This window comes from Gossypium arboreum, chromosome 6, assembly GCF_025698485.1.
Source record: "Gossypium arboreum isolate Shixiya-1 chromosome 6, ASM2569848v2, whole genome shotgun sequence".
Classification (NCBI taxonomy): Eukaryota; Viridiplantae; Streptophyta; class Magnoliopsida; order Malvales; family Malvaceae; genus Gossypium; species Gossypium arboreum.
In genome coordinates, this window is record NC_069075.1 from 485,986 (window position 1) to 511,683 (window position 25,698).

At 30.6% G+C, this 25,698-nt stretch overlaps 4 protein-coding genes and 1 non-coding gene across 8 annotated transcripts; 2 read left to right on the top strand and 3 right to left on the bottom strand.

Annotated features, from left to right (window-relative positions):
• The first annotated feature begins 3,305 nt into the window (after window positions 1-3,305).
• TRNAD-GUC (transfer RNA aspartic acid (anticodon GUC)) lies at window positions 3,306-3,377 on the top strand. The gene has a single exon. It is a non-coding gene; the product is annotated as a tRNA-Asp (tRNA).
• Window positions 3,378-4,526: 1,149 nt separating this feature from the next.
• On the bottom strand, window positions 4,527-9,033 carry LOC108480708 (calmodulin-binding protein 60 B-like). Its single transcript, XM_017783787.2, has 8 exons — window positions 8,641-9,033; window positions 8,116-8,191; window positions 7,727-7,785; window positions 6,391-6,884; window positions 6,150-6,310; window positions 5,867-6,070; window positions 5,571-5,802; window positions 4,527-5,480 (listed from the first exon to the last, which is right to left on the bottom strand). Exons 1-8 carry the CDS (start codon window positions 8,748-8,750, stop codon window positions 4,951-4,953), a joined length of 1,866 nt encoding a protein of 621 aa, XP_017639276.1. The 5' UTR covers window positions 8,751-9,033; the 3' UTR covers window positions 4,527-4,950.
• Window positions 9,034-13,543: 4,510 nt separating this feature from the next.
• Window positions 13,544-14,983, top strand: LOC108481126 (syntaxin-124-like). Its single transcript, XM_017784292.2, has one exon. The coding sequence runs from the start codon at window positions 13,768-13,770 to the stop codon at window positions 14,689-14,691; it is 924 nt and encodes a 307-aa protein (XP_017639781.1). The 5' UTR covers window positions 13,544-13,767; the 3' UTR covers window positions 14,692-14,983.
• A 1,781-nt stretch (window positions 14,984-16,764) lies between these two features.
• On the bottom strand, window positions 16,765-17,718 carry LOC108481127 (vacuolar protein sorting-associated protein 28 homolog 1-like). Its single transcript, XM_017784293.2, has one exon. It carries the CDS (start codon window positions 17,401-17,403, stop codon window positions 16,780-16,782), a length of 624 nt encoding a protein of 207 aa, XP_017639782.1. The 5' UTR covers window positions 17,404-17,718; the 3' UTR covers window positions 16,765-16,779.
• A 2,050-nt stretch (window positions 17,719-19,768) lies between these two features.
• LOC108480327 (uncharacterized) lies at window positions 19,769-25,210 on the bottom strand. Of its 4 annotated transcripts, none has more exons than XM_017783279.2 (15): window positions 24,850-25,210; window positions 24,049-24,146; window positions 23,856-23,963; window positions 23,676-23,711; window positions 22,742-22,849; window positions 22,542-22,625; window positions 22,347-22,465; window positions 22,034-22,135; window positions 21,827-21,943; window positions 21,678-21,743; window positions 21,398-21,464; window positions 21,187-21,240; window positions 20,927-21,034; window positions 20,473-20,508; window positions 19,769-20,058 (listed from the first exon to the last, which is right to left on the bottom strand). In XM_017783279.2, exons 2-15 carry the CDS (start codon window positions 24,106-24,108, stop codon window positions 19,918-19,920), a joined length of 1,206 nt encoding a protein of 401 aa, XP_017638768.1. In that variant the 5' UTR covers window positions 24,109-24,146; window positions 24,850-25,210; the 3' UTR covers window positions 19,769-19,917. The 4 variants fall into 4 exon arrangements, with proteins under 4 accessions (XP_017638768.1, XP_017638767.1, XP_017638769.1 ...); XM_017783278.2 differs by having other exon boundaries at window positions 24,689-25,210; XM_017783280.2 differs by lacking the exon at window positions 24,850-25,210 and adding an exon at window positions 24,578-24,596.
• Window positions 25,211-25,698: the final 488 nt, after the last annotated feature.

Sequence of the window (25,698 nt, forward strand, 5' to 3'; positions counted from 1 at the left end):
TTCTTTAATGGGGAGTGTGTCATTAGGGGTTTATATACAGATACCTGTGAAGGTTATCACCATTTTTTTAAAATTTCTTTTATTGTGGCTTAATATTTTTATATTATTGTTTGAGTCGCTATTCTTTTCGGATAAGTTGTTGAAGTGTTGTTTCTTCAGGGTTGATGGACTTCGATGAGTCAGTTTTATCTCTAAATTGAGTTGTAGTTTTTGAAATATCATTCATTCAGAATTGATGGATTTCAACGAGTTATGTTGTCTATGAATCGAGACAAGGTTTTATCTCTTGATTTTGTAGGTACATTGTTGTAATATAAGGGGTGTGAGTTTAACCATTATCATGTGATGATGCTCACATTAATTATACACCGTATTTTCATAATTGCACCGATGATGGAAATGATCGGAACATTGGTTCTCAATCCGATTGTTCAAAATAAAATATATGAACATTTCGAATTTAATTAAAATCCTAGTTGAAATAGGTTCATTTATGACTAACAATTTCAATAAATAACTTACCATAGATTAACCAAGATGTTCAAAACTAATTGGTGATAAAATAGGTCAAGCCACCGATTTGTCGAATCAATTGGTTCGATTAAATAAATTATTAAAAATTAATAAAAGTAAAAAATCAATTCCACTGTGAGTTTAATCGGTCCGTACTTATTCATGGTCAATTAGTTTGATGCCACCCTCCAAATTGATACTTAAATTGATTCTCAACTCAAACAACTATGAACTTAAACTTTGAGATAAACTCTGTAGTTTACAGTAGTAGAATTTAGTGTTTAATTTTATTTTTATCTTTTAATCTTTTGGGTTGGATTTTCTTTAGATTTTGGTCATATTTAATTATTATTTTTTCTTTGAATTAATAAATCGATTTAAATAGTTTTGATTCACAGATGAATAGTGATTCCAAACGACTCACTTAAAATAACTCAATATAACTATCCAAATTAATATATTTACTAATTTTCGTTATAATCGATCAAACTCATTAATCTAATTCGATACCAACACCATTATAATATATCATATAAGAAGAACCTAATTAACATACCAAAATAATGAAAAATACAATATTAACCTAATTAACATACTAAAATAATGATAAATGCAATAATGCAAGCCATGGAAACATATAGAGAAAATGTGTTGGGAAAGTACAAATTCCAAGATGGACAATTGTCTCAGTTACCAAATCCAAACACAAAAAAGTGGAGTTGTTGTCTTGTAATAAAAAAGACAAAAGATGTAGCAACATCAATCTTCTTAAAAGATGGTTAAATCTTGCTTACAATGTTTGTATCCATTTCTTTGGATTTTAATCACTGTATTAAGACATGAAACATAGTTGAAAGAGTTTGGACCTTTTCATCATTCCCAATTTCATGGTTCTTTCTTCCTAGACATTCTTTTTTGGTATACCATTCAATTACAATAGATTAAAAATCAAAATTAATTCACCGTCCATTCCTGTATTTTCTAAAAATCGAGTTTGGAGTTAAATTTTAAATATGATACATATTATTTTTTGTGAGAGTTTTGCTTTTCAATTCCTATCAAGAGTTCAAGTACTTAAAAAGGTGATAATTTCATAAAATACAAACTCTTTATTTAATACTTGAAGAAATAATCACATATAATTGTACTTGAATTCATACTGTTATTTGAATTCGAGTATAACCATACGTAATAACTTTTTCTAAAAATAATTTTCAAAGAATTATAAGATAAAACCCGAACCGAAAAGAATAATAAATTAAATCTTTAACAATCATATATAAGTTGCATTGGTTTTTTTTTTAACTACTCCTAGATTAGGTCAAGTGTTGCAATATTAATTGGTTCAAATGTTGATGTAACTGTAGCTTTCAGAAAATTCTTAGAAGTAAAGTTTGAAAATAATAAAAAATTTCTTGTTTGATTTAATGTAATTTGCGTGTGTATATATATATATATATATATATATATATATTTATATTTCTGGCTCAAACTTTTATGCTATGGGATGTGATATTTAATTTTATTTTATTTTTCATGTTTATTTTATGATTCATATTTAAGATTCGTAATTGTTTTAAATATTCATTTCTCATTAGATATGCAATATACCTTCATACTTTTCGAATTTTTGAAATTTCAATAGCCACTAAATTCATTTAGTTATGCTATTTTTAAAATTTTACACGACAAATGTATTATCACATGTATAATATTTGGTCAAAATTGAAATCTCAAAATTTTAAAAAGTATAGGGAACATGAACGGTCAAATTGGAGAACATGAACTAAACTGCCGACTTTAAGCATGGTACAAGAGTAATAGTAAAATTTAACCAAATGGATTTGATTGTTGCAGTTTGGATGAGTTTAGGGATTAAAATTGACCAATTCAAAGGGTACAAAGATTAGAAATAACTAAATTAAGATACAGGAACTAAACCCGCACATAATTTAAAAACTAATAACAAAACTTGATCACGTATATGTGAATTAATATTTGATACATTAACAAATTATAATTATATATATATAATCATGAATTAAAAGATACTGTATCGTTCAAAAGAAATAAAAAATTAATTTCATAAACATTTGATGATAGTCATCAACTGATGTATAAATTTCTATATACCACCAATTTATCAAATGTATACTTTAATTTGGTTAATTTTTAAGCCTTTTGCTTTTAAATTTTAAAATTTAGTCCTCAACAAACGATAACTATCAAATTTATTAAGTTAAGGTCTTCTATTTCCAAAATAAAAGTCGACAAATATATTATGATACATATAATACTATGTCAACTTGTTATTTTGACATGTTACTAAAATTTAGTTAATGAATTAGCGATTGTCATTTGCATCAAGGCTGAAAATTTAAAATTTGAAAAATATAAGAACTTAAAATGATTAAATTGAATAACATGGACTAACTAGTAATTGAACTTAAACAAACAGATTTAATTGTTACTGTTTGGGTTACACCAAAATTGACCAGTTCAAAAGTTACAGGGACTAAAATTGATCAAATAAAAGTACAAGAATTAAAATGATTAAATTGAATAACATGGACTAACTAGTAATTGAACTTAAACAAACAGATTTAATTGTTACTGTTTGGGTTACACCAAAATTGACCAGTTCAAAAGTTACAGGGACTAAAATTGATCAAATAAAAGTACAAGAATTAAATCCACAACTTTCACAAAGTATAAGGACTAATAGCAGAATTTAACCTTTCCAAAAATTGTAATTTCATAAATTTGTATTACATTAGCATGTGGTCAAGACAGTCGTTGTAGTATAGTGGTGAGTATTCCCGCCTGTCACGCGGGCGACCCGGGTTCGATCCCCGGCAACGGCGATTTTTTTTCCAATACGACCTACCGGATTGTCCAACCAGGTTAGTGATTCTCCAACCAGGTTAGTGATTCGGGTCAAATTCTCGGGTCCTTCACGTTTTTCTATGTATAATCAGAGACAGAAAACGACCCTAAGAGAAAGGCATGCAGAGATATGTACTAACCGAAAAGGAAAGGATATATCATAAATGAAAAACTCGCCGTCGGCGACGGGGACCAGATTGCAGCCACCATCGTGCTGTCCGTATTCCTCAATCATACCAACCTCCATTGCTTGAATTTCATTAACTAATACTGCCAAGTAATTTCATTGTTCTGTACCCATCCATACAACTGTTAAAGGCCTGGGAAATGTCTAAAGGTGTCGGTGGCATTTGTGGGCACGCACTGCTTTAGTTTTAGGATAAATTACACCTGATGTCACTACATTATTAAGAAGTTTACATTTTGGTCATTCAGTTGCAATAAAAAATTTTCGTTTAACTCCCTATGCTGTCAAATTGCCGCTTATGGCCTTCTCAAGATCTTATGAACCACAGTTAAACACAAAGAGAGAAAACAGTAATAATACTATTTATGTCCCTGTATTAGGTGCCAAATTACTAATTAACTATTTAGGTCCTAAAATTATTATTTTAAAAATTTTAAAAAATTAACTTTCTTTATATATTCTTTAAAATCTTTTAAAAATTTTATAATTTTTAAAATATATAAATTTTGGAATTTTATAAATATTTTAAAATTTTGAAAGTTATTTTACAATTTTTTTTGTAATTTTTGTTTAAAGAGAAACCAATTTGTTCATTTTTTAAAATTGACAGTATCAGTTATTCAAATTGTCAAAATTCAACACAACTCAAACTCGAATTACTTATTTGAGTTGACTTGAATAACTCAATTCGATTAACTCGAAATTCGATTTTTTTCGATTTGTTCTAATTGAGTTTTGCTCACCCCTACTTATTGTTAAAAATTTCATTCATTTCTACCGTTAAAAACCGATATTACTAAAAGAATAACCAAATAATAACACGTGGCATGTCACTTATTCTTTATGATCACATAAAATGACAAATTTTTAACAATAAATATAGATAAAACTTTTTAATAGAAAAGCTAATTCTTAGTAGAGAGAACAAAATATAATCTAATTCTTAATTTTATCGAAAAAAACCTGAAGGGTTAAATAAAAACATAGTTACATTCATTAAGCTGATACAATGTCATCACTACCACTAACATTAGATTTATAAACTTGTACACGTGGCATAAATTACAGAGCAAAGATGCTAGTCATCTTAAGTAGTTACATATGTTACACCGGCAACTTCAACTGATGCCGGAACACGTTCCCCTCAATAACATTTCGAGCTTCCGGTGTTAAGACGGTCCCAAACCAAAACCCTGCCAATTATTATGGAAGCTGGATGACAAAGTTAGAATTGACGCAATACAAGATCTCAAAGAGCAAAACTCCGGTTATTGAGTCTTCGGTTGGGTTGGATCGGATTTATGTTAGACACGAGCAGGGAGATGGAAAGGAGATTATTAACATTGTATCGGGATAGGTTACATTTATAAATCATCGAGCTCAATAAGATGTGCACGCCTTTCGGCAGCCTTTTTCCGAGTAAAGATACCCCATCGAAGAGCTGCCTTTAACTTGAGCCACCCGACTACAGCTTTTCCGGATGAAGAAGAAGTTTCGTTATCAAAACCGTAATTCAAAGCCAAGGTAGGGGGCATATATGTTGAGGAATAAGGATGGCTATCGTCGGAAGCATTAAACGGAATGTGATCTTGATTTCCCATGTTAAATATACGAATCAAATGCTGCATATCTTCGTTTTCTAGCATCTCGTTGTTACTTCTCATTCTCATCTCCTCGTCCTCCGAGAAGAAATCCTCAACTCCTTTAGGAATATTCGAAGTGCCAACATTATTGAAACCTCGCACGGTCGACTGAGATGGACCATGGACTAGTTCATCATCGTTGACCAATGGGTTTTGTAGAGGGAATGAAGCACCATTTAACGGAATCGCGGCATTAAGGTGTACGTTTTGCAGTTCATTCGTTAATCTACCTGCCATACTATCGTCATAACCTAGAAAAATGGAGAACATGATCAATAACAAGCATGGCTACAAGACGGTATGTACTCAAATTAGTTTGAAAAAAACCGGGAACTTTATACCTCTGACAACTAGATCGGAATCCATAGAAGGCTGCTCTGTAGGAACTGGAACTGACAGAGTCGGTAGAATCTGTTGTTGACTAGTCGAACTTGTATGCAGATCCATCGGAAGTTTGGCTCGGCAAGTATCCGAACTATCATCTTCGTTACATCCTAATAAGGACTTGCCATCATACTCTATAACATGAATCCAATTTTCGTATGCCTTCTTCACCAAGATATCCACATAAACCTACAAGATTGTAACGATTGTAAGTTTTCTCACAAAGTATATCAAAACCGGCAAGTTTCTTTACCTTCTGATCATCGGAAAGTGAATCAGATGCATAAAACTGTCCATTAGCGATTAAGCCATTCAACTCGTGGATGTTGTTGAAGACTATGCCGACACTTCTCGCGTCATCGGGGTAATAGACATAAAGTTTCTCGCTTAGAACACAAGTTTTCGCATGTTCCACTAGAATATCCCACATCTTGTTAGACATTCCACTTCCAAGTATCTACAAGAAACGGATCGAAAATCAGTTACAAACGGAACAACAAAATATTTACGAGTGATTTACAGATAGAAACACTTACGTTTCTCAGCCTCTGCGAGTCCCTAACCACGAGCTGTAAGAAGTCTTCAACTGTGAAAATTCCAGCTTTATTAAGCCTCTTGTGAAATGACCCGTCTTTACCAATCTTCTCTAATCTCCAAACCTCATCGTTTAATGCGGGTGGATAGTGTTTTTTATATACTGTTAATGAAAAAGAATGAAATTGTAACGATTTACCGACTCTCAAACAACTTTAGAAACAACGAAAGTTAAGAACTTACGTTCTCCTCGATGATCCTTAACAGTGAAAGCATCGGTTTTTGCTTCACGAATACGGAAGCCTTCACAACAATCAGAAGCAACCTTTAGACCTAACCTGAATTTCCTGCTCCTAATCCAGCTCGAGTTATCGGTAAACGATAGCTCCCCTAGTGTTCCTACACCTTTGTTCAACACCACCTGTAGATCTCCGGTTAGTAATGGTCTCTTCCCGTCACGTTCCTTAACAACATGACTATCAAATTCTTCTTCAGTCCAATTATCATCATCCTCGTTGTTGAAATCACCCTCAAGCACCACAACATCTAGTTTCAAAGAAGACTCTGGACCTGATGTAACGACGTGTCCCGTGTTTGCATCGATCAAAACAATATCTATAGCAGCACCCTGTTGTCCTTCAACTTTCCCTCCAGTAAAAAGAGGAAGGGACAACCCAGATCGAAAGTGCAGCCGTAAATTTCTTCCATTAGGCCCTTCAATCTGTTTAGGGGAAGACCTGCATTGTGTAAACAAAAACACAAGGCACCATTATCACAACTTCGCAAAAACACACTAATGGCAACACGAAAACGGATCAATTACAGTCAATCGAGACTCAAGAGAGGCAATCATAAATGTATTTGGACACATATAATACAACCTTGTCAAATAAAATATGTGCAGAACATGGTATCTTAAATTGAAAGCAATAAAGGACCACAAAGTCTAATAGACAATAATGTTATGAGTCATCACAAGCACAACAGTAATGGATACATACAAGAAAAAACAAACAAAATACACAAGTACACACCAGTGTACCTCCAAAAACTCTTCTTCATTATTTAGGAGTAAATCATCATGGAAGTTTATCAATGACCAAAAACAGGGTAAAAGTACTATAGAAACCCTTGTACTAGGAGTTAGATTGCATTTTGTTTCCTCTATTCAAAAAATTGAGCAAATTAGTCCCTGGACATCATTTAAGAATAAGGTACACGTGATGTAACTTTCTAGTTATTTTGTCAGCAACTCCAGTTTTTAACAGTAAAAACAGAAAAAAATCAATTTGTTCATTAATCTAATACACCAAGATTAATTTGCTCATTTTTTTAATAAATAAGGAAAAATACAATCTGACTCCTAGTACAGGGCCTACATGATAGTTTTACCCATAAAAAGAAAAGGTGAAAAGAAAAACTTCCAGAAGTATTAAAAACATTTTCTTCAATATTATTACAAAATCTAAGGAGAATAAACAAAGAGTTCATATTAGCAATTACAACAAACAAAAATATTATCATAAGCACAATAGAAGTGGAAACACATAATGAAATTTTGCAAAACCATTTTACATACTTAGTAGTAAGTTTTGCAGGGCCTAATTTGGCTAACGCACGTTCCACTTCTTCACTAACCTGCTCACATTACATGTACCAAATTAGAACATGAACTAAGTACGAAGTTAAATAAATAAAAGAAAGTGTTAAATCACTATTTAGGACTGAATTTTTTTTTTTGTTCATGTTAAGCCCTGAACTTGGCATGTTTCCTACATTGGGACCTGAGCTTTAGGATTTTCAGAGACTAACTTGGATAAAAAAAAATTCAAGCCCTAATATGGGAACAATTAGCAAGTACAGAGCCTAACTTGGACCGAAAAACCTGTTCAGGCTTCAATATGAGAAAAGTTGCCAAAGTTTAAACCCAAAAACTGATTTAACCAAAAAAAAAATCCAGAATCTTACAACTCTTCTGAGAATAGGTTCCAATGATGAACATAGTTTCTGTAAACTATCCACCTTCAAAGCTTCAACAATCACACTGCATTAAGGTCAAAGATTTTATGTTAACAAAACAAAAATGTATATATATATACATGCATGCATGCATATATACATAAGCAAGAAAGCCATGGATTTTTTTTTTCAGTTTAGTAAAGCTTTGTAGGTTAAGATACTGCAACTTTATACTAACACCCATAAAGAAAACACTCACATAAAAACAATGATCATCACCTTTTTCTCTCTACTCAACTTATTTGAAAAAAAAAATTATAATTAAAATAATCCAAAATTATTACTTTTTTTTTATAAAGAAATCCAACTTCTCATGCACAACTTTTTTTTTTTTCCAATATCACTTCACTGAAGAGTTCAATAAAATACATTCTCTTTTTACATCAAGAAAATCACACACACACAAAAAAAAAAGTGTTTGATTTGAAAATATTTTTGAAATACTGAAAAGATGAGAGAGTAAAGTGATAAAACCTAGCGAGAGCAGGTCGTTTCCTATCAGGTCCTTCATCTCCAGAACTCGAATCCAAACATCTTTTCTCACTCGTCATATTATTCGATCTCTCAATGTACTTCGTTTCCATTTTGCTGCACACTGAAAAATCTGTTTGGTTCCCGAGAAAAAAAAAACGCAACTTTTAAAAATTCGCCCTTTCCCTTCAACAGCGAATCATTTATTCAACAACATAAATAAACAAATAAATAAAAACAAATTTCTCTCTCTTATCAAATTTCCAGGAAAAAATAGTATTTTATCATTTATCATAGAAAAGCGAAAAGACGGAAAATTTGGATTTTTGTAAATTAAAAAGCACCGAGGAAAAGTCGGCGAATTTTCCTTTTTGTTTTGAAGTAACGAATTTCTGTAACTATAGCTAAATGGTCGGATTCGCATAAATTAAATTCTCAGTCACAAGCTCTGATCAGATCAGAGCCGTAGGATGTTTTCGTTAAACTACACTCATTGTATCAGAATTATAGGAAGTTTACATTTTAATCATTTAACTTTAAAATATTATAAAATAGATATTAAGCTATTTAAATATGTTTATTTAAATAATTAAATCAGGGTGTTCATAGTTCAATTAAAATCGAATTAATCAATCGAATCGATTTAATTTAGTTAATCGGTCGGTGGCCGGATTTAATTTAGTCAATTAATGATTTTTTAAAATTTTGATTATTGGTTAATTAGGTTCGAAATCGAGTAATTAATTAAATTAAATAATATATATTATATATAATATATTTTTTAATTCAATTCTGTTAATAACTGATCGACTATTTGAATACCCCACACTGAACTATTTGAAAGTTTTTATTCAAGTTACTAAACTAATAAAATTTTTTTATTAAAAAGTTCAGCTAGCGAGCTCGAAGTGATGATTCAACGATTGGTATCGTGGGTACCAATTGATGAGTAAAACAACATACCTTATATCCAAGTTGATCTGACGGTTAGTATCGAAAATCGAAGAAGAAAACTATCTGAGATTTTGGTTTGTAAATTCGTGATGTTTCAAAACTGTTTCATGAAAAAGAAATTAAACTATAAAAGAGAAGGGGAAGAAAGTTTTCAATTAGTGCAGGTGGTGCAAACAAAGAAGGCTATACAGTAGAAATTTTAACTGCCTAACCAAGTGACTTAAATGGAAACTTTTAAATGATTTAGTGATAATTTTGTAACTTTTTAAAATTAAGTGACCAAAACGTAGAATTACTAATAATTAAGTGACCTTAAGTGTAATTTAACTTTTTTTTTTTAGTTTTTGCCCGTACTCTTTTATATTTTTATATTTAATTCTTATGTTGGCCGTACTCGTTTGTTTTTTTAAATTTATTATTGTTTATTTAATTATAAAGCGTAATAATTGGAAATTGACTGATTTGCCTTTTTTCTGGCCAAACAAGGCGCTGTTTTAGTATCATTGAAAAAATTTCATCTAAGGTCACTCGATTATTAGTATGTTTATATTTTGTTCACTTAACATCAAAAAGTTACAAAATAGTGACTAAACCATTCATAAATTTTCATTTAAGTTGTTGGGTTGTTAAAACTGTTGTTATATAACATTCTATGTTTGCACCACCTGCATCAATTGAAAGCTTTCATTCCCTTCTCTTTTGCAGTTTAGTTTTTTTTTTTATGAAATAACTTTAAATGTCACGAATCTGCAAACTAAATTTCAAATAATTTTCTTTTTCGATCTCCAACATTGAACTTCGTATCTACTTGGATCTAAAGTGTGTTCTTCTACTCATTAATGGGTGTTGATCTACCGCATCGATCGTCAAATCGTCACTTGAAATTCACTAGCCGAACTTTTTAATAAAAGAAACTTAATAGTACAGTAACTTGATAAAAAAATTTCGAATAGTTTAATGAGTTAAATGAAAATATTCAAATAGTTTATAACTTGTCGAAGTTAAATAATATTTTCTTTGATTATATGAAACATTTAAATAGTTTAGCTTTTTTCCATTAATTATTAAATGACATGGAAATTTTGCGAAAAAATAATGATTAAAAAAATACATATCACGAAGTTAACGAATGAGTTAGCAAATTATTAGTATTTTTTTTGGACTAAAATAATATAAAAAAAATGATAAGCTGGATGACTAATTTGTAATTTTTAAAGTCGAGTGACTTAACAAAAAATTTTCTAATAATTAGATGATCATTTATGTAGTTTACCCAATTACCGGTAGTCACCCAACTACTGGTGGGTTTAAAAAAGGGTTAACTATACTTGTAGTCACCCAATTACCAGTAAGTTTTTTTTCCTAGTCAACTAACTATGAAAAGTTACAAAATGGTCATCAAGTTATTCAAATTTTTCTCTTTTGGTCACCGGTTGTTAAATGGTTGACGAAAAGATGATGTGACAGTTTTAAATTTGGCATAATAGTAACTTTAATCCTCAACATTTATACATTGTATCAATTTATTTTGATTCTAAAAAAATTAACCCTCAATGAATTAGTCTTTTTTTTTTTTAAATTTACTTTTATTTGTGACATTTTCACCTAAAATGCTAAAAAAGCAAATCTATCAACTATCTTTGATCAGAAATATATAAAAAAACAGGAACACCCAAAATCTAAGATAGTAATTTTCATATTTTACCAACCTTTTAAAATTAACTCTTAATGTCACAAATATAATTAGAGCTGTAAAAACAACAACAAATTACATAATGTGTAAATTTTGAGAGCTAATTTTTTTGAAATCAATACTAAATTGACACAACGTATAAATGTTAAGGGTTAAAGTTATTATTATGCAAATTTTAAAAGCTGTCATGTTATATTTCCATTAGTAATTTAACGGTTGATGACTAAAAAAAAAATTTCAAATTGTTAGGTAACCAAAAGAAAAAAAAAATTGAATGACTATTTTATAACTTTTAATAGTTTGATAAATATTAAAAAGAAAATATTAATAATTAAGTGACTATTAATATAATTTATCCTTTAAAAATATATAAAATTACACGTGGCACGTAACATTGACACATAATTGATGATGTAAACATTAACATGTTTGAGTGGTCATGCTGGGTGTCAAAATGGCATATAGCACGTAGGGCCGTCCTATTATTGAGGATAAAACAATGTTAAATGTCAACAAAAAATCTTTCTACTTTTTAAATTTAAAATTTAGTTCTTATATTTTAATTTTAAAATATTAAATTTTATATTTTTATTTAGAAGTTTTGGTCCCTCCGTCAATTTTGCCATAGAATTGGTCATGTGGCTGTTATAAAGAAAAGTAAAATAACTTTTTAGTCTCAATATTTATTATTCTTGTCAAGTTAATCCTTACTTGTTAAAAGTACATAAATAATTATAAAAATGTTTTAAAATTTAAAAATTAAAAATTAAAAGTTCTTTTGCATTTTCAATTAAATTTTTTAAAATTTCTGAAAATTAATAATTCTTTAAAATTATAAAAAATAAAAATATTTTTAAAATATTATAAATATGAAATTTTCAAAAATTCAAAAATTATTATTTTTACTCCATAAATGGTAATAAGTTCTCTTTAAACTTTGAGTTATTCATTTTTATATTTTAAATTAGATTAATTATATATCAATTTTTTATGTAAATTTAATTATAAACCATATAAAATATTGGTATCCTTTTACATGAAGTTTTATGTGGAATTTTCATTGGTCAGAGCAAAGGACACCATAATATATGTAAATAGGTATTTTTTATGATAAATATATTTTTTATGAATGTTCATTGAGTTGTCGGTTTTATTAAAAAAAAACAATAATTGAGAAAAAAATAAAGGCTATGGAAAAAACCCTAAAAATTACATATTATTTTAAAAGAAAGTTTATTAATTAAATTTATAAATAGAGTTATATTATTTGGGAAAAAATACTCATTATTAGCGATGAAGACAAGCTCTATCAAAACGATAAATGTTTTGCATTAATAAAACAATTATGGTACGTTGACGATTGAATTTGTCACAAATTAAGCATGATATATTTGGAGTGATTACAAATACTTATCACGATAAAGAAATCGACCTTAATGGTCTAAAGTAGTGGGTAGAATCGATAAAAGAGCCGAGTATTCATCAAATTGGAAAGGAAAGTGACAAAATAATCCCTAAAATCACTTGCAAAAATAAGATTAATAAACTTGTACAATGCTAGACAAAAACTTTCAAAAGTGGAAACTTATAAAACAATGGAAAACAAATAAAAAAAATCATATAAAATTTAAAACAACATGGTATAAATAGACTCGTGAAATCATTTATTATTTTAAAATATTATCAAAACTTAAACAAATTAAGAAACCAACAATAACCCACCATTTGAAACTATTGGTGACTGATAGAGAAACTATTGGTGACTGATAGAGAAACTATTGGTATCTATAGCCAACCTACTTACTAAGAGAAACTATTGGTGACTGGTAGAGGTTCAGCAACAATAAACATTATTATTTGTTTTATCACAACCTGTAAAGACAATCAAAATACCTACAAAATAAATCAACAAATTGAATTTACAATGTTTTTTTATACTATTTAGGAAAACTATGAATATACACGAGCTTTCTTGTGTTAATAGGATAAAAGATGATAAATTATTTTTTTAATCAGCCCTATTTTTTTTACACTCAACTACGTAACAATCAAAATGTATTAAAAAAAATCCTTTTACACTTATTATTATTTTTTTAATCTTTGGGTGATTAATGGATAGAAAAAGGGATGACCAGGTCAACCAAGCTATATCTTGATAATCCAATGAAATAAAAAAACAAAAATGGCCCTTGCCTTTTTTTAGATTAGCTATTTTCTTTTGCTTACAAAACATAAAAGGGAAATTAGCCTTTTGTTTTTTCCCTTGATTGATGATAGTGTCTTTTTTTCCTCCTTTGGGTCACCTCATCTTCCTCTTAGGATTGCTAATTAGCAGTCAATGAAGAGGAAGAAAGACCCAAATCCAAGAAAAAAGAAGACGTTATTACAAATTCAGAAATAAATTTTAGATTTACTTCATCAAAATTAAAAGAAAACCCTGTTTTCATTGGAAAATAATAATAATAATAATAAATTGAGGCAAAATGAACGATTTAATCTCAAGTTCGTTCAGGAAATATACTGACCTGAAACAACAAGCGTATATGGACGATATTGAAGCCGGCAATGAAACGGTTAATCTCGATAAGTTCTTCGAAGATGTTGAAAATGTTAAAGAAGACATGAAAGGCATTGAGAAGCTTTATAAAGCACTGCAAGAAGCCAATGAAGAATGTAAAACGGCGCATAATGCTAAAACAATGAAGCAATTACGTTCTCGTATGGATTCTGATGTGGAACAGGTTCTTAAACGAGTGAAAGTCATTAAAGGGAAGCTTGAAGCCTTGGAAAAATCGAACGCCGCGAGCCGGAATGTTCCGGGTTGTGGACCCGGTTCATCTTCAGATCGGACTCGAACATCCGTCGTTAGCGGGTTAGGCAAGAAATTGAAAGTAATGATGGACGAGTTTCAAAGCTTACGAGCAAGGATGCAATCGGAATATAAAGAAACCGTTGAACGTCGATATTTCACGATCACCGGCGAAAAACCTGATGAAGACACGATCGAGAACTTGATTTCAAGCGGCGAAAGTGAAAGTTTCCTTCAACGTGCGATTCAAGAACAAGGAAGAGGTCGAATCATGGACACGATATCCGAGATCCAAGAACGACACGACGCCGTTAAGGAAATCGAGAAGAACTTGATTGAGCTCCACCAGATCTTCCTCGACATGGCGGCACTCGTCGAGGCTCAAGGTCAACAATTGAACGATATCGAGAGCAACGTCGCGCATGCGAGCTCGTTCGTCCGGCGAGGTACGGAACAACTCGAAGAAGCGCGCGAACATCAAAAAGCGTCGAGGAAATGGACGTGTATAGCGATTATTGCTGCGATTATTCTCATTTTAGTCATCCTTTTGCCATTGTTGCCAACTATCATAACTCTCATAAAGACGAAAAAGATATGATGGTGATGATTAAATACTTTATATGTGATATTATTTTTTCAACATCCGATCAATTTTTTTTTTTCCGGATTCGGATATTACAGATTCGGATATTTTTTAACTGGTATTATCAACTTTTGAATTCGAAATTTTTGAATCTTTGTGATTCGAACTCGGGAATTCATATATCTGAATTTGGATAACAATATTCATTTTATTTTTTATATTATAAATTTTGGATATATGAATCCAAATATATTCTTAGTTTTTCTTTAAATAAGATGATTATATTTTATAAAATATTCTTTAAAAATGTTCAATGTAGCACTCGAATTTTTAACTTTTCTAAAACATCTAATATGATACATGTACTTCGAAAATGTCTAATGTGATGCATGAACTATTAATACGTGTTTTATTGTGGTACTTGATATTCAAGTATCAAATGTGACATTATCCCTGAATAATATTATTTAATTGGCATAATGATAAATTTAGTCTTTAATATTTATGAATTTGACTTTCGTTCTTTTTTTTTTAGCTAAATTTGGTCGTTAACTTTTCAAAAAGAGCCAAACTTTACTGTTAACCTTTCAAAAAAAATTGCAATTGTTGTTATTTTAATGAGAATATTAACTAAAACATTAATTTTTTAAATATGACAACTCGTATGACAATCCATGTGTATTCATGTTTTTTTTTTTTAATTATGAACTTTTTATAGTTTTATTTTTATTTTTTTGACGTTGGAAATGAGGTGTTATGAGATGGTATACTATATTTCTAGTATTGATGAAATGATACTACAGTACTTGTAGAATTTGTTAGAGATATGTGACGAAAATTCTTGTTAAAATAAAATACAAGTGGCAAGATATGGTGTACAAGCTGCACAATTAATGAAATCCGTATAGAAGTATACTACCTCTATTTGATGTTGATTAGAATAATGTGCTTTAACCTTACCGCAATTACTTCTATTTGACTTTGATTAGAATATAGTTTACAAACCTATAACTAGACTAGACGTAGCCGTCTCTTCTCTTGTATCATTTAAATTTGACATAGTAAATTTTCTTCTTCTCTGCCTGTGGTAAGATCAAATTATATAGAATTCAAAAGGATATGTGTTGTTCTAAAAAATAAATAACTAAAAGTGAAGTTAATTTTGTTACACATATAATAAGTTCTAATATGAACAACTTCATTGTATGTTCTGATTATATCAGCTCTTTCTGAGACAATGCTTAGAATTACTCATAGTCTCTCTTCAATCCATAAATAGGAGAAAAATGCGTTTTAGCTCATTCGAACCCACGTCCTCCTAATTGGCAACAATGTTTATGCCAATCGAACTAATACTCAATCAGTAATGATTGGTATAAGTTTGGGTTCCAATGGAATTAACGAAAGAGATTTAATTTAAGACTAAAAATACACATTAATTTCTAAAAAGTAAAGGACCGATAAAATTATAGTAAATGACTAAAATGCAAAAATACATAGTATAAAGACCTTTTATAGAATTTGATCTAAATCGAAACAAATGAAAAATTTTGGGTGAATATACCTAAGAGGTCCCTCTATTATAGAGATTTGATCAAATTAGTCTCTCTACTATTAAATGGACAAATTTAGTCCCTACACTATTAAAAAGAATCAAATAAAGCCAAATTCAAATAGATTTAACAAGCCAAATTCAAAGTTATTATTTTAAACGTTCTTATGATTCTGTAAATGAAATATTTTATTTCGAGTTGAACTGTGATTGAAAAAGAATAATTTTCAAGATATTTTTATACAATAAATGTTATATAGGTTACTATTTTCAAGATATTTTCAAGTTTTTATTTGATCCAATCCCTATAATGAAGGGATATCCTTCATACTTTAACCCTAAACTGCTCTAAAAAGTAAAGACTAGAGATGATCAAATTATAAGTAAAGGACTAAATTGATAAAAAAATACATGGTACAAAGACCTTTCATAGAATTTGACCAAAATAAAAACAAATGTCTGATTTATTAAATTTTCAGATCAAAATTTCAAGCATCACTAGGTTGAGCTGAATTGCTGGGTTGAAGCTGCTGCAGCTCAAGCTTCATCACTTATCCAATACTACGATTAGGCAAAGCTGCCATAAACAAATTATAAGAAGATTCCAAATCAAAATGTAATTGTCTAGCTTGTTCTTCTTTCAATTCATCTGCTGCCTCCATTTTCGATAACATCAAAATCCATTGACTCACCTTCATCTTCCCTTCGAAATCAACCGGCAAAATACTAAGTTTATTGAGCGACAATGAAAGATCAGTCAATAACGGGTGCAATTGATCGACCGCCACCATATTAAGCTTCAATGAATCCATGGCGGTAATGAAATTTTGTACGCATTCCGCCACAAAGGCAGCCGTTCCTTCCGTCGAAACACGACGGTGTTCCACCGTGGCGGGTACTCCAGAGGTTACTAAACGGTATAAAGCGGCTGGGCAATCCATTTTGTACGTGTCTGCAAAGCGTTCGATGCTGGGGATTGTATCTTTGAGAGCGGAAGCTAGGGTTTTGAAATGGGCAATGAGTTTTTGACATTCAGGTTCGTATGTAGATGATGAAATGATATCTCTTATGTATGCTTTTTCGAGCTTTTCTGTTGTTTTGGTAATGGCGTAAATCTCTGCGAAATTTTCGTAAGTTTCTCTCTCGCTCTTGTCGTTCCATAGCTTAACCTCCATAAAAAAACAATGAGTTTTTTTATGAATTCTTCCGTATGGATCACTAATGCTCTTTTCTTTCTATCTGAATTTCTAGGGAACCAAACAGAAAAAACCAACAAAGAAAAAAATACGCTGAAACAACATGAAGAAACAGAAGATCAAAAACTAAAATCATGAAAAAAAAAAACCACCTTAGATCATCACAAAATGAGTAAATCCGCGAGAAAATTTTATGTTGATAGATCAAATTAAAGGGAAAAGGAAAATCACGAAAAAAGAGAGGAGAAAAAATCGGCTTCGCATATAATGGTAATGGCTCTTTGTATGTTTTGCAGAGAGAAAACGGAGGAGTGCATGTGGGTGGAATTTATTATAACGTGTGTTGGAAATTATTGGGATAAAATAACATTTAGTCCCTAATTTTGGTAATTTTTTTATAATTTGGTCCTTCAATTTTTTGCCTACATTAATTCCGAAACTTGATCACTTTTCTTTATTTGGTCTCTAAACTTAGATTCTGTTACGTCATCACCTAAAAAATAAAAAATTTAAAGAGATAATTTACATAATCTTAAAATGTCACGTCATAATTTACATAATCTTAAAATGTCACGTCATTGTATTTTAATAAAATCTAAATTTATGAACAAATTAGAAAAAAAATGTCAGGTTTTGAGAATAATATGGGTAAAAATTTCAGGATCAAAGTTGAAAAAAATAATTTTATCAAGTTTTTATGCTTTCATTTTTAACTTTTAATATGTATTATTTAGATATTTTAATTTGGGGTTAATCAAAATTATTTTGGTTCAATTAATTTCGTTCTCGATTTTATAAAATTCTTATAAAAACCTTTTATTTGTTTCTCTTCGATGGAAGTAGTATTTTTTTCAAAATGTAACTTAATTTTTGACCTAATTCTTCCGATGATGATCGATTCAACCTCGATAAAAAATATACTTTAATTATATTTCATCTCTTCAATAACTTTAGTAATGAGCATGATGTTCCTATTGTTCCGATGGAGAGAAGAACTTATGATTATCTTTTCAAGAAATTTCCAAATAAACAATTTTAATGAAATCATTCAATTTCTTATTTTACTATATTCAACTCTATGTATTCTTTTATACGTAGAGTACATTGAATATATAAAATGACTATAGCAGAGTTAAAATAAATTTTATTTAATTAACAATTAAAATATTTAAAATTCTATTTAATATGATTAATGGAAGTTAAATTCAATTAATAATGGAACTGAATCAACTAGAAATACAGAATTAGAGACTGAAACTGTTGGCATCCTGATGTGTTGGCCCGTATGTTGGCACTAGAAATCAATTAGAAATTTTTTTGAACTCTGTGGGTTCGACTAATGATCAAGGTATTCATTGTCCTAGGTGAAACTTAGGTTCGAGCCGCGTTTATTGTGTTTCTGTTAATGTTTTACCCTCCTCTTATAATTCACTAAAATTTCTTCCTAAATTTGTAATGGTCATAAAAATTTAAAAAAAACATTAATATCATCATCAACATGAGAATATGTATTAAATATGATTATATCATCATATGAACTATTAATATCTAATTATTTAGATAACCCTATAATGTTAAATATAATTAACATAAAAAAAAGACAAATACAATTGAAAATATGGATTATCAAAAAATAATAAACTTAGATAAGCATTTTCGTAAAATTTTATTCAAAATTTGACTTATATAAGTCTGGACAAAAAATTTGATTATCGATCAAATCTATTCATTCGATGCAATCAACCCATAATTTTTCTCCCGAACTCTAAAATATCTTTATTTTCTCAAATAAAAAAGTTTTTGTGTCGAGAGTCGAGACTTGAGATCCGAAATGTTATTCTATACATCGATAATGACAGTAGGAATGATCGTAAAATAATAAAAATATGTAAGTTTTACGTGAAAACCCTTTTTTTTGGAAAAAACTACAAATAAAAGAGAAAAAATTTACTAATGTTAAAAAATAATAATACAAGAAATTTTCGATTTTAAAGGTTAAACAACCCAATGACAAACCCATGACACGGATTTAAGCTGTGCGGCATGATAATTTGAGTGGGTCAACATGGCATATCATTGGTCAATGCGCCATGTCATCAAATGACATGTTAAGTTTTGATTGGTTCTTATTGGCCAACCCTTTTTTCTTTTAAGTTGTTAGTTTTTAGGTATAAAAAAGTAATTAAACAAAATTTAGATACCAAATCGTGAATTAAACCTTTGAATTGGGTAACATATATTATCTACAATAATCGATTAAAAACTCCGAAAAAAACCATTATGAAAGAAAAACTCATATTATTAAATTAAAATTAAATTAACAATAAAACATAAAAAACTAATATTATTAAATTAAAATAAAATTAATAATAAAACATAAATTACTCAGACTCAGTGTGTAAATGTAAAACACGTTTCTACGTATTCAGAAGGTAGTCTAAAATGAGAGTAAGGGTGAGGAACTACTTATGTGCAAGTACCCATCAAACATATCTAACTACGTAAATGTGTTGACGTCTGTTTTTTGCGGCTCTGATACCTTAGAAATGGATCTACCCAGTTCTTGTCTTCTTCCACGGCTCGATTCCATCGCTCTTTAAAGACTTCAAGTTCCCATGTTGATTGCCTCCGAATCTGTGCGGTAGTTAGAAGTGTAAATGAGACATTAATGCTCTCAAACTACTTGAGTTCGTCAAGCTTAGAACAGATGTCGTACTCGAGCTTAGTAGTATTTTGGACTCGGCTCGGCTCGAATATAACAAATCATTGTAAATTCGAGGGTTGCTTGGGTGACAAAGAAGCCCATAACAAGAAAAGTCTGGTATTGAGGCAATTACTATTGAGTGCCAACGATCTTTCTTTTATCTAATGGATACAATATGCATTATACTACTTGATATGGTTATCAAGGAGTTATTGTCTAAAGCCAGGCGGCAATATCGTGCCATATAGATCGGACTTTCTTATAGCATAAGGGTCCAATCTACAATGTTCAACGCCATTTCTTTTGTTCGTATAAGGGAGTAGATTGAAGAAATATAATCTCACCTGGGTTCGTAGATCAAAACCCGAAGCCCCATTTCTCTGCACATTGGAAGGAAAATCAATTAAGGAAGCAAGTGAAATATGTAATCTAGATCAGCATGACTCCCCGGATGAGCCGGTATTTGTATTTAACCTTGATGATATGACAAGAAAAAACTCAGTGCAGAACAAGTGAGATGGAAGAATTAAAGGCTTCCAATTATTCAAAGAAACAAATAAGGATGAACCGAAAAACCAATGATATGGTTACTTTGCCAAATGTTGGCAGCTAACAATGAAAGGAATTTCGGGTTTAGGCACTCGGTGTTTAGCATCGTTGACAAAGACTCCTTGAAGCAAATACCTATTCTCTATGCTGCTTATGAGCAAATTACATCGAGGACCGCAATAAATAAACTTGTAGAAACATGTTACCAAAGAGTTCAGAAAAATATGAATGAAGGTGGCGAAGTAGAACCTTTACGGTTGTCCTTGTTGCGGGATACCCGCTCCCACCCAAACTTTGTATGCCCTTATGTACAATGTACTCACTATCGATCACACCTACCTTCTTCGAACGAACACCCTGAATATTATAGCATGCGTAAATAATCTTTTATATTTCCCAACTGTCTGCAGAAATATATGTTTTACAAGAACGAAACGTGGAAATGAACAAAAAGAACGAGTAGTTGGAAAATGGAAAGTAGTACTAAAATAGCTTAAAGCGAATCTTACCTGTGCACAATACCCTAGTTTCATATCCATTCCCCATCCATGAACAAGATCATTCTGAATGGGCAAAAGAAAAAAGGACACAAAGAAAGGCTTAGTTAGAAAACAATGCATGCATTGATAAAGATTGAAAATTCGAGGCAGAAAACAAAGCAAAGAATCAACAGTGACATCGTTATAGTTCCATACAGACATGGACAACATAAAAAATTACCTGTATAAGATGCCATGCACAATACCAAGCAGATCTCGTGAAAACCGGAGCCATTCCCTCCACAAATCTACAAAGGTGACATGAATGATAAATATTAGTACTCAGTGACCGGAAAATGACCGATGGCTTTACTGGCTCATAGCAGAGGAACTCAGATATAGTTCAGAAAACGAAAACGGAAGCATATCCCTTTTTTTCAATTAATTTGACAAATTGTCGTAAAATTGCTAAAAGAACATTCGATCATGCTACCTAGAAATCCGATGATATCATAACTCACCCAGAGCATGGTGGCCCCTCACTTGCTTTTGAACACTTCGTTTTACCTCTGAGCTCGTAGACTCTCCTGTGCTAGCCAAAACTTCTCGTTTAAGTATAGAATAATAATATGTAAGTTTTTTATGAATTGTCGTAGACCATGCCGTTCACCTATGTAACTCCTTTGTTCTTGAACGTATAGTGATTTTATGGTGTATTTCTGTTGAATCCGGGTCTAAAGCCGGCTGAGAAATCTCTAAGCCTGCTGTCTTTACAATTTGTAGGTACCTGGAGAAGAAAGAATTGCTGATTATTCAAACTATTCGGATTATCCTCAAAGGAAATTATTTTCTTGTCATTATGAAACAAACAAATTACCTTTTCGGATCGAAATGGTCCACCCCCAAATCTTCATCCCAGAGAAATATGTAGTCATAAATTGACACGACATTGGGATGTAGAAAGCGCTTTGCAAACCACCTAAAATAGCAACAACGATAACTGGTTTTGGCAATTCAATCGAGTAACTACAATAGAAAGAATATGGATACAATAAAGCCATAGATAACCCAAGACAGAAGAATCCGATATAAAACTGTATTTCCCCGACTATCCTATTGCTTGAACTACGAAAAGGGGTTATATTTTGAATCGAGGAGATCACACAAGTTCAAGCAACATCGAGTTTTACCACTTTGTTTGGTTATGAGCTACTACATGAATGGCTTTGTCACCCCAATCAAGATCCCACCATCCATCCACATTGCCATCATAATGGAATAAAATAATCGTAAAATTCGCTGCAAGAAACTGAATTCAACAAAATTAGGCAAAAAGAATGTGTAGTTCATCGAATCTGAAAGTTAAGAAGGACAGTAAGCAATACCTTTTCCACAACATCGTCAACGTTTTCTTTTTGCATGATACCAACTGGCATTGCCAGCAAGTTCTTATTCGTGTTAACACTAGCCTGTAATAAGAAAACAACTAATTCAACAACATGAACAAATGTAAAACAATATGACCCTTTCACATCAATAACGAAAAGAAAAAAAAAACCAACAGATAATAATAGTGTCATTAAACCTGTCGCGAACTACTACTCATCCAAAGTGGCCTTATTTCCAAATCTGAACGCACTTGCATGATACCACGAGGCAAACTTCTCAATTTCCCTGAAGGCTGCTGATAATCCTAGCCATGAACATAATAAATAAACTAAGATAACAATGATAACAAGGAAAACACAACAAAATTTAGTACCCATTCAAGCACTTAATCAATTAAGGATTACCATGAAGGCCCCTGTATTGCATCTCTACTAAAAAAATGAGCAAATTAATTCCTGTACATTAGATCAAAGAGTAAACTGGTCATTCAGTTAAAAATTTCATCAATTTCTACTATTAAAAACTGGTCCCTGTACACATATCATTGTCTAGTTATTCCGTCAGTCGCGCCAATTTTTAACAGTACAAATAGATGAAAAGAACCAATTTGCTCTTTGAACTAACGTACAGGGACTAATTTGCTCATTTTTTGAGTAAAAGGAGCAAAATATAATCTGACTTCTAGAACATAGGCCTCCAAGGTACTTTTACCGGATTACACATTCAGTTTTCAAGTTCTATGAGCTCACATACATGGAGTATACTAGTATTAACAAGCTTATATTTACCATTTTGAAACGATACAATTTCGTTTCCATCGAGAAAACAATGACAAGGAGGTTATTGCAACCAAATTTAGTACTGATTCGAGCACTTAATGAATTAAGGATTACACATCAAGTTTTCATGTTCTATGAGCTCATAGACATGGAGTATACTGGTATCAACAAGCTTACCTTCACCATTTCGAAACAAAACAATTTCATTTCCATCAAGAAAACAATGACAACGAGGTAATTGCAACCAAATTTAGTACTGATTAGAGCACTTAATGAATTAAGGATCACGCATTAAGTTTTCAAGTTCCATGAGCTCCTAGACATGGAATATACTAGTATTAACAAGCTTACCTTCACCATTTCGAATCGATACAATTTCATTTCCATCTGAAAATAACAAAATATCAAATTACAAGAGATCAAAATATAGCCTCACAAAGTGAATCCATTTTTTTTTTTCTGAATAATCAAAATCCTAACATGAAAGTAAATGAACTAAAAACTAAATCAAAACCAGTGAAATTGATTTACCTCAGTCTTATGATATTGATAAACTGTGGTTCTATACACAATGAACAACATAACTATACATATAACTCCCATAAATGGAAGCTGCTTCATTTTAAATCCAATTTTTCCCTGCAAACAACATCATAAATATTAGAAAGCTTTGAAACTTTTCAAAATCTGAAATAAAATGAAAAAAAAAAGTACTGAAAATTACCAATTCATATAAAGCATTTCTTTTGTTGATAAGTGCATGCCATGATTTAAATGTCTTCATAGACAATCAAAGCTTTTTATATTACCTTCCAAAACAAGCTGTATGTAAAATAAATAAATAAGCTCCTAACTTAATTTTCTAATGAAAGGCTATAAATCATAATAATATCAAAAAAGACCCAGATTTTCTATTTGGATAATAAGAAAATATAGAATATCTTCCCAAAAAAGGGAAAAAAAGAGTTTTTTTTTTTTTTAAAGTATTTGAGATCTAAATACAAAATGAAAGAAAAATTAAAGAACCAAGTTGAAAGTTTGAGATAGAAAAAATTAGAGACAAAAAAAGAGTATTGAACTAAAAAGAGCAAGCTTAAACTCCCTCAAATTTCTTCAATTCCAAGAAGAAAACAAATTAAAAGTTGAAAAAAATTGGACTTAAACAAAGAGACGATCCATTACTATTATCATTAAAATCAAGAATAAAAATCAGGAGAAGCAGCATAAAGAAAAAAAAAAAAACTACCACCCACCATTGTTGAGATTACATAAGCTGAGAAGAGATGATAGAAACTTAAATAATAAAAGGAATAATAAAAGGATACGATTTGACTGATCAAAGCTGAAGCTATAGAAAATTAAACCTTTGCATAAATATGGCTTGTCTTCAATGAATCGGCAAAAACAGAGAAAAATTACAGATAAATCCCAAAGAAGATAAAGCCACAGAAATTCAAAAAATTTCAAAGCTTTATGCCATAAGAACAAAATATAAGGAAACAAACGTTAGTGAAAAAATAAAAACCTTTTGTTTTTATTGCATTTGCTTGCATGGGGAAATGGAGTTTTTTTTTTTGTAAAGTACTGGGTTTATATGAGGTGTCGAGCAACGGGTCGCCGACGATTCCCACAATGACAGCACACCATTTCTTCTCCTCCAATTACACTTAATCTTCGTCTTCGATTTTAACAACAGTTTATTGAAACTGACGATTTTTGTAACTTCATTTTCACTATCTCGCAGCCTCTCACATGGATTTTCGTTCTTGAACCTTTTCTTTTCAGTGAAATTCAGTATTAATGAAACATGTAAGCTCATGCAGAGGAAGGAGGGGATGGGTGAGTTGAAAAGCAACCATGGGAGGTGTAAATGGATAATTGTTTTTCTTTATATATTTTTTTCAATTTAAAAGAAATGGTTAAATCTTTTTTTGGGACTTAAACTTTTTTTTTCAAATTAGGCCCTCAACTTGCTAATTATTCCCACATTAAGATTTTTTTTGTCAACATTAGTTCTTAAAAAGTCTAAAGTTCGGGCCCCAATGTAAAAACAGTTACTAAGTTTGTTTCTTAATACGAGAATAATTGTCAATTTCAATGACTAACTTAAATAAATAAAAAAGTTCAAGCTCATGTGGAACAATTACTTAATTCAAGTCTTTGAAACAACTATCAAATCAGGGCCTAACTCGGATTAAAAAAATTTTAGACCCTAAATAACAATTTAACCCTAAAAGAAAAAAGCAAGAAATATCTAAGCTCAAAGTAAAAAAAAAATTTCTAAGATCATGCAAAGGAGGAAGGGGTTGAGTGAATTGAAAAGGAAATAAAATTTATATACCTATATGAAAATAATTAATTTAGGCTTTGATGA

Bases quoted from the DNA above. Each gene is read 5' to 3' on its own strand.
- LOC108480708 (XM_017783787.2), bottom strand. From the start codon at position 8,750: ATGGAAACGAAGTACATTGAGAGATCGAATAATATGACGAGTGAGAAA. The intron at 6,885-7,726 runs GTATGTAAAATG...TACACAATGCAG, and splicing joins CCTGCAAAACTTACTACTAA to GTCTTCCCCTAAACAGATTG. The intron at 6,071-6,149 runs GTAAGTGTTTCT...CGTTTCTTGTAG, and splicing joins ACTCGCAGAGGCTGAGAAAC to ATACTTGGAAGTGGAATGTC.
- LOC108481126 (XM_017784292.2), top strand. From the start codon at position 13,768: ATGAACGATTTAATCTCAAGTTCGTTCAGGAAATATACTGACCTGAAA.
- LOC108481127 (XM_017784293.2), bottom strand. From the start codon at position 17,403: ATGGAGGTTAAGCTATGGAACGACAAGAGCGAGAGAGAAACTTACGAA.
- LOC108480327 (XM_017783279.2), bottom strand. From the start codon at position 24,108: ATGAAGACATTTAAATCATGGCATGCACTTATCAACAAAAGAAATGCT. The intron at 23,964-24,048 runs GTAATTTTCAGT...TGTTGTTTGCAG, and splicing joins GAAATGCTTTATATGAATTG to GGAAAAATTGGATTTAAAAT. The intron at 21,944-22,033 runs GTAATTTGTTTG...TTTCTTCTCCAG, and splicing joins GACCATTTCGATCCGAAAAG to GTACCTACAAATTGTAAAGA.